General features: G+C 42.6%; 1 protein-coding gene across 1 annotated transcript in view; it reads right to left on the reverse strand.

Annotated features, from left to right (window-relative positions):
- Nucleotides 1–5763, reverse strand: part of LOC128333811 (zinc metalloproteinase-disintegrin-like NaMP) — a 54721-nt gene extending 48958 nt beyond the window's left edge. Inside the window, exon 1 of the mRNA XM_053269822.1 lies at nt 5698–5763. Within this exon, the coding sequence (XP_053125797.1) occupies nt 5698–5749 (52 nt within the window). The 5' untranslated portion in view covers nt 5750–5763. The remainder of the gene's footprint in view (nt 1–5697) is intronic.
- Nucleotides 5764–16866: the final 11103 nt, after the last annotated feature.

The following is a 16866-nucleotide window of genomic DNA, read 5'->3' on the forward strand; positions in this document are numbered from 1 at the left end:
ATAACCATGCATACTACTCTGGTCTCCTTGGAGGAAGAGCAGGATATAAATGTAAAAATAATGAAAATAAAATAGATAAAGTTTGTGAGATCATATATGTAAAACACTAAGGTGGGGAGTCTAAAATGCAAATTACTAGATTTTTTTGGTAGGAAACTAAAATCCTTCCCTTTTGTTCTGTGGACCATGTCAAATGCTTACAGCAGATATGGATGTGCAAGCAGCGACACTTGGGTCGGGTTTGGTTTTGTTAAATGGTAACCATCTTTCACGAAGCAAGATCTTTGCACGAAACTGTGGGGATTATCCCTACTTGGCTTCCTGCATTGCTTTATTCTAATTGAGGAAGGAAATACACAGAGTCCCTTTGCAAGAGATGCAATGCAGGTGGCAGAACAGCATGGGCTTGTTCATGCAAATTGATGGGTAGATTGTGCCCTTAAACAGAATCCCTAAGGTTGCAAATCCTAACCACATTTTTCCTGGGTGCAGGTCCCAATGAATTCATTCATTCATTCATTCATTTGATTTATATACTGCCCTTCCTAGAGTGGCTCAGGGCAGTTTAAATACAAATCAAGAACACATAACAATTCAAACAAACAAAAAACACAATTTAAAAGCAGATTAAAATTAAAATTAAAGCTAGCTATCATTAAAAGCCAGGCTAAAAAGAAGGGTCTAAAGCTATTTTATATTTTTAGGTGCCCTACTTTTAAAGATATTTGTATACTTACCCTTGTTTTATCTCTTCTCTATTAATCTCCCTACAGCTTCTAGGATTACCCTGCTGTATCTTATTTTATTAATCATTCCACAGCTTTTAGAGTTGTATTTCACTAATCATAATATAATCATAATCACAATCATAATAATCATAATCATAATTTTATAGGCTAATTATAGCTATGGATTCACAGCATTTTAGGTGTATCTATCTGGTTTATAATAATTTTAATGATTTTTATTTCATTGTATCTGTACTATATCCTGTGCTGGTCTTTGACCGTAATAAAGATGATTGATTGGGTCTAAGGCTCTCCTGAAGGCCTCCAAGGAAGATAATCCCCTCATATCCATGAAGATCGTGTTCCACCACTTAGGGGTGATTGAGAAGGTGCGATCCTAGGTCATCACCAGATGAAACGGTGGCACCCAAAGACGGACCCATCCTGATGTTCTTAATGGTCAGTTATTTATTTAGATGATCTAAATTATTTATTTAGAGATCTATCACCTTTATTTAATTGCATTTATATTTTTATTTATTTAACAAATTGCTACAGCACCCAAAACTCACGTCTCTGGGCAGTATACCACCCCACATAAAAATGCTGGGCGGTTTACAAATTAACATAAAACAATTAAAGCCTTAAAATAACATGTACTCCTCCTCAGAGGAAGAGTGGGATATAAATGTAAGAAATAAAATTAAAATAAATAAATAAATAAATAAATAAATAAATAAATAAATAAATAAGCAAATTAAAATAACCAACAACAAAACCTTATAAACTAAATGCCTGATAAAATTGATGCATTTTCAAGAGTCACTTAAAAACAGCCAGAGATGGGGTGGTCCCAGTTCCATTTGGAAGAGGTGCCAGTGCCCTTGGGCAACCCTAGAGAAGGCTACACATGGAATTTAATTCTGAGGAGAATGTAATGCATCTGTAGATGAACTGTATTGCATTGAATTGTAAATGCACCTCCTCAGAATCTGTTCTCCGTTGCCCTGATCCATCAAGTGGCTATAAGTGCGTGGAAGCAAGAATACACTTGCATAGTCCTACCTGGGAGAGGAACTGTGTGCATAAGTTGAGGTGAGATGTGTGTTTTTTAAGTCAGATCCCTGCTAATCTGCTTTTTAAAGGAGGTGGGGGCTAGTTGTGTTCCCTCACCTGCTTCCCTGCCAAAGAGGTAATCAGTGGGCTTTCAGCATCTTTTGCTTATCTGTAAGTTCACTATGTTGTTTTAAAGCCTTAGTTTTACAGAACTGTGTTTGGGACTGGGGTGTTTTTTTGGAAATATTAATCTCATGTATGCACATACTGTATGCTTCCAAACTGAACAGATCTAAGTTTTAAAGAAACGCGGTTAAGAAGATTACAGACACATTTCCTCAATGAAAAAATGTCCTTCAGTCAGGGCTTTAAAAATCAAATGTACATCGGACACAAAATATGCAGTTCAAAGGCATTTGGGCAGTTCAAAAAATTAAGTCATGCAAAATTTGCATTATGTTAGATGATGTAAAAAGTGACTGACAGCCATGAGAAAAGTCAAGGGAGTTGTCCAGGCTTCTCTATAACCCAGACCCTGATCAAATGCATCCATTTCTCCTCCCCTTGTCAAAGACGTGAACCTCAGACTCCACTTCAACTCCCCACATAATCTTCACCAATGAATATCACACTGCTCTGCAATAGTGCTGTCCAATTCCCAGCTCTGAGAATATTCTCCCACTCAGTGCAGGCTTCTAAATGTTATAGCATGTGACACTAGGCAACCAAGTATGTGTCCACAGACAAGGAAAATGGATAAGTGTTTGTTGTAGTGGTGACATTGTGCACATGGATTACACTCACACGCCATTGTGCAGTTCTGCATGTCCCTTTAAAAATCCCTGCCTTCAATGGAAAGCCAGTAGGGATATGTGGAAGATTTCGACATTGAAACGTTTCGACTAAAAACGGACCGTTTTGAGTGTTTTGAGCTTGAAAAAACATCCTCTAAATAAAGGACTTGTTTTGAGCTAGGAATGAAACAACACCATTTTGAATGAAACATTTTGACATTTCGAGCACCATTTTGGAGTATTGTTTTTCCTTGCTGATTGGTTTTCTTTCATGGCTTCCATTTGGCTTGCAATCTCCTTGCTTCTTGTTTGGCTTGTTATCATACAAATCAAGTGTTGTCATGGGCAAATGTGCCCCCATTGGCTGGGAGGAAGGGGGGAGGGGGAACAAAAAAGGAGGGTATTTCAAAATGAATTCAAAGGGATTGGGAGGCAGAGAGAGCCCTTATAATGTGCCTTTCTTGAAGAGGATACATCAGGAGAGGAGGAAGGAAAGTTTGATTCTGCGGTTTTCTTTTCTCAAAACTGAATATAATATGCTGTGCTATTGCTGATATAACTACCTGGTTTTACTGGATCTCACTTTGACAAAGGCAGAACTTGGGTGGTTGCCTTCCTTGAGTTATAGTTTTCTTTGTTTGTGAGATTGTGTTGTGGCAAGAAATGGACAGTGGCAGCTGTGTGTGTGTGTGTGTGTGTAATATTTCTTTGTGTTTGCTGTGATGAGCTCCATGTCTGGCCTTGAGACTAACTTGTGTGTCTGCTCTGCAATCTGCATTGCAAGGTGTACTCAGTCAAAATGTGGCTGAGTTTAACTATGCTTGTTGCTAAGTAAGGGTGCTGCTGTGGCAGCTCTTGCAATTCTAGGAAGCAAGAAGTCCTAATTGTGTATGAGAAAGCAATTTATGCCAGTGTTGTTACTGCAGCGCAGGCACTGTAGCTGGAAGTGGATTCTGGATCAATGATTCTTTTTTTTGGCCATTTTTGGACTGTGTTTGAAATGTGTGTTCTGTCTTGGAGGGAGACAGATTCCTTTTTACTGTGTCCTTCTACAGCGTTTTTCTTTTTCAAGGCAGGGTTGCAGTGCAAATTTGCATTTGCAATGCAAAACTTGTGTGTGTACTCAAGTGCATAGGGAACAATGAGGAAACTCAAAACTCGAATTTGTTCCCATTGTTGGTAGGGCATGATGAGTGCTACCTACTACCCAAAAGAAATAGGCAATTTTTATACAAATTATTAACCTTTCCCCAAAATCCCTATAGGATCCTTGCCCACTTGTCCATTTCTGTTGTTGGTTGGGTGGTAGGTAGCACCCATCATGCCCTATCACACAACCTACTCTGGTGCCCCTAGGAGCTACCCATGGGGAACAATGGGGTGTTTCAAGTTTGGCTGTTTTGAGTTTGTTCCTTTGAAACAACCAGTTCGATTGCTGTTTCATCGAAACATTTCTGCCCTTTTGCATTTTGTTTTGAACTCAAAATGAAATGCTAAATCTGTTTTGTGCACATCCATAAAGACCAGTGGAGCATAGGGGTTAGAGTGCTGGACTAGGACCTCGGTTCAAATCTCTCCTCAGCCAGCTCTGAAGCTTATTGTGGGACTTTGGGCCAATCACTAAGATTGGCCCCAATCTTAGATTAGATTGGCCCAGTCTAATCTATCTCACAGGGTTGTTGTGAGAGTTAAATGGGGATGGTGTCATAGATATTTCTTTGACTTCCCTAAAGAGAAAATAGGATAAAAATAGCAAATAGTCTACCAAATAGTTAATGAAAAATCGCATATATTTTCTCCTGGCATATGTCTGAAAATTTTACACTGCAAAAAAGTAAACGGTGGCATAGTTTCTAGAAGAGCAGTCAAAGAGCTTTCATATTCAGTATGAATAGTAATTCTCAAGCCATGTCAGTATTTATGCCAGCTGATTCCATGACATTTATTTGCTCCATTCTCTCCATCTAGGGATGTGCACAAAACTGGTTCACCCGGTTCGGTTTGAATCCGAACCGGGTCCAAACCAGGAGGGGGTGGTTCGGTTTTGGTTTCGTCCGAACCACCCCCTGGTTCGGTTCGGATCCGAACTGGTTCGGACCAGTTCAGATTAGTTTGGACACCTGAAAATTGGTTTGGTGGTAGCCGGCACCCAGGGGTACCTGTCACCCAAACCCCAAAGCAATCGGACACTCGTACGATTTTTTATGAATTTTTGAAAATTATTTTTATTTTTTTCTCATAGGATATAATGGGACTAGAACCAGGCCATTATTCCTTGTTGTGGAGTACCCATCCTCTGATTATTGGTGAATTGTAAAATTATTTTTGAATTCCTCATAGAGAATAATTAGGATTGCAGCAAATGTATAGCTTCACGTCGGGGGGAAAGGGGTGTCATAGAGTGGAGTGTGGTGGGTGGTAGTTCCTAGGGTGGGCAAGGAAGCTACCTGAATTATTTGAAAGGAATTGGGCAGATGGCTGGTTTTTGGTTAATTGTTGAAGTTTACGCGTCTTTAAGGTTTTTCCTCATAATAAGTTATAATGGAGCTTTCAGCAGCCCCATAAGTGCACTTGCGGGGTGCTGGGGTGGCCCAGAGAGAGTGGTGGTGTAGTGCACATAGGGTGCCAACCACCCCCATGGGTTTCTAACCCATGGGGTACAGGGTTCTCTTGTTTCTGAGGTATTGAGTGTGGATTCTATGATAGCATATTAGAGTGGATTCATTGTGTCTCATTGAAAATCTCATTTGCTATCATAGATCCGAACCGGTTTGCACATCCATATCTCCATCTTAAAATGGAATGTCAATTGAAATAGTGCTTCTTCATAACCCAGCCCTGATCCCCAACTGTTCACATTGTAGCCAAGATATTTTAATGTTTTCATTTCACTTGACATTCCAAGGCTTCCAGTGCCAGATTTAACATGTTCCAAAAGGTAAAATATTAGGAAAGGCATTGGTTGAGTCATATGAATGAGAACCTCTGAACTGGCTCTTGAAACTGACATTCTTATGTACCTGTTAATCATTAAAAGTCTCACAAGAGCTATAGGAAGGGCTCAGGTGCTGCACACACAGGTACTGAGTGAGGTCATCCAAGAAACAAAAGACCCTTACCTTGATGCAGGACAAAGGCTACGCTCACAGTAACAAAGAGTGCTCTGATCATTTTGGGTGGGGGGGCTGGCCGAGGGGCTCTTGATGCGAGGACGTGAGTGCCAGCCGTCTTCACTCCGTCTGCGAGAAGCAAAGAATGAGGCCGTCGACTTTATTCTTGCTCCTGCATGAGGAAGTTCCAAGTTGCAACACTGCCACAACAGGTAGAACTTTGCGTTGCCGGTTGTCACATGCACGGTGACCGATGGGACGGCTCCTTACAAGGCAGAAGCCCACAAGAATGAGTTAATTCTGTGTCAAGTTCTTCTCTGGGGTAAATAAAAGCTGACTCTTTTTTCTTTCTTTTTCTAACACAGTAGTTCAGACCTATAGACTGGGGGCCGAGTAGGACAGGCCTGCCTCCCCTAAAATGTTCTTTCCCCCCTTAACTTTTTACAAAGAGTGGCTCAAGAGGTGGGTGAAGGGGGCAAGCACCCACGCCCAGACAAATACTTTGCCCCCACCTGCCCCCATTCCTGTTTTAGAAATCTCTGTACGGCTGCAATTAAGATCTGCACAAGATGTGTTAGAAATGGCTAATTTAGGCCTTTATGTTGTTTCATCTTATCTTATTTTAAAGGTAAAGTGTGTCCTCGAGTTGGGGTCAACTCCAGGCAACCACAGAGCCCTGTAATAGCTTCTATATGTATCAATATTTACTCGTAACATGTGTGTTTTTAATCTGGGTCTGAGCTGAAATCTGTTTATCTGATCAAAGATTGTAATAACCTGAACTGAACTGAGTAAAAATCTAATATGTGAGACACAGCTCATAAGAACATAAGAACAGCCCTGCTGGATCAGGCCCAAGGCCCATCTAGTCCAACATCCTGTTTCGCACAGTGGCCCACCAGATGCCACTGGAAGCCACAGGCAGGAGTTGAGGGCGTGCCCACTCTCCTGCTGTTACTCCGCTGCAAAAATGCACTTTGCCCAACCCAAAAATGCACTTTGGAAATGCACTTTAAAGCTCATCCACCCAAAAATGCACTTTGCCCCTTCTGTGTCTCCCCCTGCTTTTTTTTTTAGGTCACCACTGCAAACAAATAATTTTTAAATAAATAACTGAATGTTGCTTGTACTTTGGACCAATGGGAGCTGGATAAACTGTCCACCTACTTTTAGGGTGCCCCCCTAAACCTTTAGGCCAACTATGGACCTGTGGCGGTTTAAAGAGCTACCCTGTAAAGAAAGAAGGGGAAAGGATAGGAGGTTTATTTCTGCAATGTTCTAAGAGCATCACACACATTCAAGAAAGTTCGGCAGGTTTCAGGAAGTTTTCAACAATAGACGGATTAGGAGTTGGCAGGATCATTAGTTATTCTGCAGAAACCCACAAGGCATTTTAACGACTAACAGGTTTATTGCGGCATCAACTTTCCTAGGTCTCTACCTCAGTGTTCTTTATTGTAAGGTCCAGAGATCAGTCGTGACCCCCCATCAGCCCCCTGACAAATTATTTATGGGGCCTGTGTGAAGCTTCTGCCAAAGCTTTAAAGGAAACTGAGCTCTCTTGAGCTTCTGCACCACCTTGGAAGATGTACACCAGGCCTGCTCAACGTTGGCTCCCCAGCTGTTTTTGGACTACAGTTCCCATAATCCCCAGCCACAGTGGCCAATAGCCAGGGATTATGGGAGTTGTAGGCCAACATCTGTAGAAAGGCTGAAGATGAGCATCCCTGGTGTACATGGAAATGCTTGACTCTGAGTCTGAGTTCTAGAGAGGGCACCATCTCTCTTAAAGGGCCCTTCCAGCCCTGAGAAAAGTACAGTACTGTGGGGAAGGCAGCACAGTGGGAAATTGTTCTTTCCTTGAAAGTTTTTTGCCAAAGTTGCCCCGGTTTGGAAAAATAGTGACATTCACTGGCTTGCTTCATTGGCTGCTTTTGAAGAAATGGGCTCTGTCTGGCCGTTGAATGTTTATGCCCAAGACTGCTATTTTTGCAGCAATAAACTTAACCCAGCTTTCCACAGTTAATTGGTCATGTTTTCAGTGTGAGTTTCAGTTTCTGTTGATGTCAGTTTAATAGTTTTGAGGGCAGGGGAAGTGATAGAAGTGGCCACACAGTGAAGCATGAATCATTGCCACTGTGGTAAGATGGCAAACACACACTCCTTCGTTATCTGGAGTAGCAAAACTGTGGGTGATTGAAGCAGGTCCAGAAGAGAGGCAGACACAGAAGAATGCACCGTATCCACATCCTAACAAGGCAAGGTGAACATCTAGGAGGAATGACAACAAGAAAAGGTTTCTGGTTTCTGCTGCTTTTTAAATATTAGACCTGCAGGCTTAAATTACTTTAAGATTCTAGAGCAGAGTGCTTTTTGCATCTACAGACCCCCAGATCATCAAATATTACCCATGGGCATCCATCACTTTTAGGGAATCGAAACCTTGAGTCCAGATGTTGCAGGACAACAATCCCCATCGCCCCCAACCACAATGGTTTTTGGCCACTGTGTCTGGGGTTGATGGGAATTGTAGTTTGGATAACTTCATGGAGGAGAGGTCTATCAATGGCTACTAGTCTGAGGGCTAGAGGCCACCTCCAGCCTCAGAGGCAGGATGCCTCTGAATACCAGTTGCAGGGGAGTAACAGCAGGAGAGGGGGCATGCCTTCAACTCCTGCCTGTAGGAGTTGTAGTGGCATCTAGTGGTCCACTGTGTGAAACAGGATGTTGGACTAGATGGCCCTCATCCAGCAGGCCTTATGTTCTTAACAACTTTTGAGGACCAGAGGTTGAAAACTTCTGTGTTATATATTTCCATAAGACCCCAGGAAAAAATAGAGAGAGAAAAGAAGCACTGTATTGGCTTATAAATGATGTTTTTGGGGGGAGCTACCTTTAATTATATATTTAATTTTCCACACACCACCTAGGTCTACCCTGTCCCCCTCCGCCAGGGAGTCCATGGACCCCAGGGTAAGGACCTCTAGGATGTTAGTTTAGTATAGAATGAAGAAAATATTAACAATGATTAATATTTGTTGGTGGATTTTGGTAGCAATTCTAAGCACATTATCTTGGAAGTAAATTTCATTGAATTCAGTGAAATGTCCTTCACGCATAAGATCACACTGTGCATTTATTACATTAGACTTTCTTCAATATCTGAAAAATAATACACCCTCATGGAGGTTTTGGCAATATGCAAATTTATTCCAATAATAATTGACTAATCCATTACAAGGCTTATGATTAATCATTACAAGGCTTATACTGATAGCCTAATCTCTACAATTTAGAGCTTGTTTACTTTTATGATAGTTGCACAATTTTCATATTTATTTATTTATCGTTGAATGTATATACCGCCTTTCATTAAAACAATCTCAAAGTGGTTTACAAAACATTCTAAACCATATAAGACTATCAAACAGTTACACAATATGCCACCAAAAAGGGAAAGGGAGGAAATTACACTTGAGCTAAAATGAAATATCAACAATTTTGAACATTCTCCTAATATTCCTAAACTACTAAAGTTGTTGCTTTGCAGTTCATTGACTTGGAATTCAAGTTCATTGGATTTTTATTTTTTTTTTAACTTTTCTGCTAGATGAGAAACAAGAGTTGCTGGTGAAACAGAGGAATTGCTTGCTGCTTGTTCCATTCTGCCAAAATAAACTCTATGTAACATGAAACTGAAATTCCAACATCCAAAAATTGGAATGCAGATAAAAATTATCTTTAAAATTTGCATGCAAATCTTATGTTACTGATTGTGTGTGTGTGGGGTTTTTTCCCAGGAACAGCTATCACTAGAAAAAGCAAATATTTAGCTCCTTTGGGCTTTTCAAAAACATATTTTGAAAAACAGCCCCTGGACAAATATTCTCTCCAATAGTGAAAGCTGCATAGCAAGCTATAGTTTGCATATCTGCATATTTGTATGAGTTGCTTTCCAGATTGCACTATTGATTATAAGTGATAAAACACAATTTAAAATACGATCTATAAAAACCATTAACAATGTTACATACATTTTGAGTCAACATTATGACGCTATTTCAGGCATGATGTAGGAGACTGTGCTTGTATTTTCCAGTTTTAAAAAATCTGGGGATTTCTGAACTGGAGAAGGCAGTGATTAATGCTTACTCTGCCATATTCCTGATCAATGTCCCTCACTGCCCTTGAAGTTGCTATCAGTTCCCCCCCTCTGGGGAAAAATATTAATAGCTGCATTGTGCTTTTCTTTTTCTTCCCAAGCAGGGCTAATAGCAACTTTTGGAAGCAATTACAAATGGGGAAAAGATGCAGGGGAAGCAATTAAGAATGAGAAAAAGGTGCAGGGGAGGCCATCAAGAGTGGAGGGGGGAGGTGCAGGGGAGACAATTAGAAATGTAGAAAAGGTTCATGAAGGCAATTCGAATGGGGAAATGGTGGAGGGGAAGACTAGGGTAAAGCTGCAGGAAAAGCATTTAAGAATGGAGAAAATGTGCAGGGGAGGCAATGAAGAATGGGGGAAAGGTACAGAGAAAATATGCAGCTCCTTCCCAGGGCCACAGCCCAGATCTAATTCAGCTCTACCCCAGAGACTTTAAAAAAAAAGGAGGAGGTTGAAATATCCTATCATGGATCTACTATGTTGTGGCTGTAAGATATCCATGACCACATCTCAGTCATTATATTTGAAGATTAAACCATCTGGTCCACTGAAATTGGAAGGATAAAATCTGCTCATCCTTCCTAGTTAGTTCATTCTTTCAGTTTCCTGCCCATCTTGTTCTTTGGGTTCAGAGCGGGTAAGATCATTTAAAAATAAAAGGCGACATGACAAACCCAGCAAAATGACCTAAGCCCTTTGAAAAGTACTGCATGTGAACAGATTAAAGTTACATCCCATTGCCCTACGATTCTTAGCCTCAGCTATTAAAAGCTATTCAAACAAGAACAAGCACTTCCAGAAAGCACTTGAAGCTCCGACTGAAGCACCTCTAGAGGAAGACAGATCCACAGTGTTCTGGCTTATAGCTTGCTGCAAATGCTGCAAGTCAATTGCATTTTTTGGACTCCAATTCTCAGTGAAGTTTGTGATGAGCTCTAGATTAGATTAGATGAGATGAGATGCCATTTTGGACAGTTGTACAACTTTTCATGCAGGGATGAGGACAATTAGTCTGCAGACAACATCGCATTTACTTTTTCCCCATTTACCAGACCAAAAAAAAGGATCTCAAAGCTGCTCACGGTAATTGAGATGTCATAAAGCACAATGCTGCTGGTGGGTGGTTTACAGACATGATGAGAAGAGAAAGATCCTGCTCTCAGGTCTGCACAGTAAAAGATAAGACAGCCAAGGGAAAAGGGGGTGGTGGGGAAAGAATAGATGGGGTTCAGGATGTTCCAGTGCAGGAATGGAGGGATGGGCTCAGGGCTGGCTTGGTTCTTCACTGCTTGCTTGCTATCTGCAGTGAGCTAGGGAGAAAGAGGGAAGCAGACCAAAGAAGAAGTTGCAAGAGGCCTGCAATCCTGATTTAGTGATATCCTGAAGCCGGCATCAAAGTAGCGCATTCATGAGATAGGTACATCGGAACATAGGAAGCTGCCTTCTACTGAGTCAAACCATTGTTCCATCTAGCTCAGTATTGTCCCCAAAGACTGGCAGCATCTCCAAGGTTGCAGGCAGGAGTCTCTCTCAGCCCTTTCTTGGAGATGCCGCCATGGAGGGAACTTGGAACCTTCTGCATGCAAGTAGGCAGATGCTCTTCCCAGAGTGGCCCCATCCCCTAAGGGGAATAGCTTACAGTGCTCGCACAGGTAGTCTCCCATTCAAATGCAAACCAGGGTGGACCCTGCTTAGCAAAGGTGTCTATTCGTGCTTGCTACCACAAGACCAGCTCGCCTTCCTACCTAGCTGGGGCTTAGCATCATGCTGCCTGCCTCCTACCTGGTTTCGCACTTGCAAAGTAAAATAAAGTTGTGCCATTGAGTCGGTGTCGACTCCTAGAGCGTACACGACTCCTGAAACTGTCCTATCCAGTACACAGCAGTGTGAACAAGCCTACGGAATGATTTGTACCTGGTTGGAACAATTATTGGTTGTACACGCCAAGAAACAGGGGCCTCGTTTCCCATCGGAGCTGCTGTTACTGACGTCTCCTTTTTGGGTTCTTTTTCACTCGTAAGCCCCTTTTGTCCTTCCTTTCCTATGCAAAACAGCCCAAAGACAGAATGATGACGCTACCTCATCTGACTGCAAAGCTAAATGGCCCTGTGCAATGTGTCTTCTAGCAGGAAGAATGTGGCAGCAGTTGTCTTGTTAATGGGCAGTACCCGGAAAATGTACCGAAGATTGTGGTCACAAACATTGTGTCAGCCTTTCTACTGAAGCATTTCCCCACATTGCCTCTCATATGGTTCCTGTTTTTTTCACCTTCTACCCACAGTCCCTTTATTTGGTAGTACTATGGGGCAAGGTTTTCTTCCTTTCCTTTCACCCCACCCCACCCCACCCCACCCACTTCACTTTCATAGTGTGCATTTAACCATCACCCTTCTATTAAAAGCCATTAACTAGCACATTAAAATGAGAAATATAAATCAAACATTCTCATCAACGCCAGGTCAGACCCTTGGTCCGTGCGTAGACCAGGGATTCTCAGCGTTGGGTCCTCAGATGTTATTGGACTTCAGCTCCCATAATCCCCAGCCCCAGTGGCCTTTGGCTGGGGATTATGGGAGTTGAAGTCCAATAACATCTGGGGACCCAACGCTGAGAATCCCTGGTGTACACTGACTGGCAGCAGCCGCTCTCCAAGGTTTCCGGCAGGAATCTTTCCCAACCTGACTTGGAGATGCTGCCAAGGATTGAAACAGGTACCTTCTGCATGCAAAGCAGACTCTCCACTGCTTTGGCCCCAACTCCTAGTTGGGTACTCTGCCACTGAGCCGCAGTCCCACCACCGGTGATATTATTATTATTATTATTATTATTATTATTATTATTATTATTATTATTATTAATTCAATTTCTATACCGCCCTTCCAAAAATGGCTCAGGGCAGTTTACAAAGAAAAATAACAAACAAATAAGATGGCTCCCTGTCCCCAAAGGGCTCACAATCTAAAAAAGAAACATAAGACACACACCAGCAACAGTCACTGGAGGTACTATGCTGGGAGTGGATAGGGCCAGTTACTCTCCCCCTGCTAAATAAAGAGAATCACCACGGTAAAAGGTGCCTCTTTGCCCAGTTAACAGGGGGCATTATGAAGCTGATCTCTATTGAGTGAGACCATTTGTCTGCCTAGTACAGGATCATCTACAGGTAGGCAACCTTTAGCACTCCAGACTAGGAGTGTGCACAAAACCAGTTAGCCCAGTTCGGTTCAAGTCTGGACTGAACTTGAACCGGACTGGGCATGTTCGGTTTTGTGCACCACCGAACAGCCCCCCAGTTCAGCTCGATTTTGAGCCAGTCCAGGGTTCAATAAAAAAAATTCTAAAAAATAATCCAAATCCTGAACCAACTCTGAAGGTCGAGCCGAACTGGGCCCGGTCCAGCTCAAGGTCAAGCCGAACCAGTTCAATGGTGAACCGACTCAAATTTGAGCCGGTTTGCACATCCCTACTCCAGATGTTGTTAAACTACAACTCCCATCACCTCCACCTAAATTGTATGGTAGTTCAGCAACAGCTAGAGCGCCGAGGGTTGCCTACCCCTGGTGTTCACTGACTGGCAGCGGCTCTCCAGAGTTTCAGACATGGATCTTTCCCAGCCCTACTCAGATATGCCAGAGCTTCACTCTGCAGTGCCTTTGCCTTACCACTGACCTATCATCGCATTGTGCCTTGGGCTGAAAGGCAGGGTACAAATAAAACAAACATATTTAAAATTAATGTATTGGGTATCTTAGAGAGCGCCTTCTTCTACATGATCCCCACCGCACCTTAAGGTCATCTGACCAGTTACCACCGGTTTGTCTGGTGGCGACTCAGAGGCTGGCCTTCTCTGTAGCTGCTCCTGAGCTGTGGAATGCACTCCCAGCAGAAATCCGCAATCTGAATTCTTTGTTGACCTTTAGGAGAGCCCTTAAAACCTATCTGTTTGGCCTGGCCTTCCAGGGTTTTTAATTAGTTTTAATTGTTTTTATGCTGTAATCTGTTTTCAGGGTGTTTTTTAATTGTTGTGATTGTTTAATTGTTTTTTATGATGTTTTAATTGTTAATTGATGTTTATATTATTTATATTTCTGTTCTAACTGTTATTGGTTTTAATGGTTTTGATTTAATTGTAAACCGTCCTGAGCCACTTTGGAAGGGTGGTATAAAAATCAAATCAATCAATCAATAAATAACAACACTGTCATTGGGGAAAGGTTTCATATGGGCATCGTGAGCATCTCGGATTCTATAAATGGAACCCATTCCACAAAGGAGATCCACAGGATTTGCCATAGCTTTGGCTACTTTAATGGGAAGAATGGCCTTTTCCATGGGAAGAACCTAAGAAGAGCCCAGCTGGAGCAGCTTAAAGGTCTAGCATTCCCCGGCAAGTTGTGTATTCATAGAAAATGAAGCCTTCAAGGTTCCAAAGGTCACACCTGCTCCAATATTATTACTGGTGCCACACTGGCTGTATTGTAACCGCTCCATTTGCAGCCAGCCCTTTGCTGGTTCAAGAACTCCTTTTCTTGGCTCAGCCCTCCAACTGTTGTTGAACTACAACTCCCATCATCCCCAGACACAATTGTGCCTGGGGGTGATGAGAGTTGTAGTTCAACATCAGCCGGAGGCCTGAGATTGCCCACCTATGCCAGTGGAACTTGTGGTCTACCTCACAGGATGATCTGCAAGGGGTCTGGTGGGTAGATACTCATCCTGGTGGAGTAGATGTGTGGGCTGATTGGTGTCCCCCAGTTTGATGGTGCCCAAAGCCCCATCACTAGTTTCGCCTGGACACTCAAGCCCTTCCCATCTGCTCTGCACACAGAAAGTCTTCTGGTCCATCTTACTTTCCAATTCCACCCTACCATTTTATTTGCAGGTATACTTTGAAAATATATCAATTGCTTCCTCCAATGAGCTATAGGGATGTGCAAACAGGTTCGATGTCGAACATGTTCGATGTTGAAGTGGTTCGGTTTGACAGTTCAGGGTTGAACCGAACCACCCCCTGTTTGGTCCAACCCTGGACTGAAATCCCACCCTCCCGACCCGTTCAGGGGTTCGAGATACACACACACACATACTTACAAACTTACCCCCTCTGGGGTTGTTCTGCGCGGTGGCAGGGGGTCCACAGGGTCCACGGAGGTTACCCCTTCCCCAGCCAAACTCCTTTTTGTTCAAAACCAGCCCGTTCGGCTGTTCTTCGGCCTGTTCAGGCCTTTCCCCCTGGTGTGGTGGCCATTTTGGAGGCCACCGTGCCTGCACAATTGGCCTCTGCCTGGCCTGGACATAAGCTGAATGCCCCCGGAGGGGGTAAGTTTTTAAAAAATAACTTTTTAAAAAAGTTTGCAAACCCTGCAAACCCTGCCAGGGAAGGAACTTGGAACCTCAGACCCATCCCCAAAGAAAAATAACTTACGGTGCTTACACACGTAGTCTTCCACTCAAATGCAAACCAGGGTGGACCCTGCTTAGCAAATGGGACAAGTCATGCTTCCTACCACAAGACCACTTCTCCTCCCATAAATCCATAAACTCCTTAAACTCCCATAGAGATTTAAAAAAAATTAGATATGGGCCCCATTTTATTTATTTTCAGTCCTATTTGAACTCAGCATTTTAAGCCCCCAAATATTGCCATAATGTGACGTCCCTCACATAACTCTAAACTCATTAAAAACATCGGTGCATTTGAATCAGTGGAGGCATTACCAGTCTAGTGTGCATGCTGGCCTCATAATTCTTTCTTGTAATTTAGAACAACACCGAAATGTACTTTCAGAAGTTAAATGAATAACAACAAAAATATCAACTTGAAAGACAGTTCGGCACACTGATAAAAACCAAAGAAAACCGCAAAGGAACATGTTGGAACCAAGAACTTTGATAGTCTGGAATGTGACTTAGATATCATCCTTTCGTTGTGGGGTGGGGGAGAATTAGCAAAGCTGAACCAAATAATCCTTTGAAAACTCTCAAAGAATATTTGCGTTCTCCTTTCATCAAACTAGCTTGAGCATTTGGATTCTCCTAGTTTTAGCTTTCTTTGGATCCTATTTCATTTCTGGAGACTTTCCCCTGGTTATGTCATGTGATTTGACGACACTGGGGCTGGTCCAAATCCATTCGAAAACCGCTGGTGGGTTGGAGATCTTTTATCAAAATCAAATGCAGATTCTTGCCGCTGTTGACAAACAAGATACAGTGGCGGATTACCGGCGAGGCAGAGAAGACATCTGCCTACGGCGGCAAAATTTGAGGAGCAGCTCCTCAGATTTTTCCACCCCTCTCTGTGGATGGTGGAAGTGGCTGCAATGAGGGTGGGAGTGGGGGCAAGGAGAGGAGAGTTCACCCTAACAAATCTTTTACCTTTTACCAAGGGAGGGAGTGTGGGATGCGGTGTGACGCTGGTGGCGGAGGCTGCAGGGAGGGGGGCGAGGAGCAGAGAGTTCCCCTTCTGTTGGGATGGGAGGTCGCGAGATCCTTCCAGCTGCCCTCCGTCTTCCCGGCTGATTGCACAGGCCTTCCAAGTCCCACCTTTCTGCTTCCTCCACATGGAGGAAGGCCAGAAAGGGGCTGTTCGGCAGAGAAGTGAGAGGCCCGTGCAGTCAGTGCCAAGATGACAACAGGCATCTCGGCTCCACACCTCTATATAACAGAATACGCTCCCATAGAACTTGATCGATAGAGTCTGGTAAAAGAGCATGCTAGCATATTTATAAGACTATGGTGTTTATCATTGATTTCTTTAGATTTGATTTATATACTGCCCCTTCAAAAATGGCTCAGAGCGGTTTACGACAAACAAAAACAGTTAAAAGTTAAAATCAAAACTAAATCAAACAATTGAAATCACTTAAACGTTAAAAACATTAACATTAAAATCATTTAAAACCAGCATTAAAGAGTTAAACCATACATCTAATTAAAAGCCTGGGTAAATAAATGCATCTTCAGTTCCTTTTTAAAAATTGCCAGAGATGCGAGGCTCTTATTTATTCATTTATTCA

The sequence above is a fragment of the Hemicordylus capensis genome, chromosome 8 (assembly GCF_027244095.1).
Source record: "Hemicordylus capensis ecotype Gifberg chromosome 8, rHemCap1.1.pri, whole genome shotgun sequence".
Lineage (NCBI taxonomy): Eukaryota > Metazoa > Chordata > Lepidosauria > Squamata > Cordylidae > Hemicordylus > Hemicordylus capensis.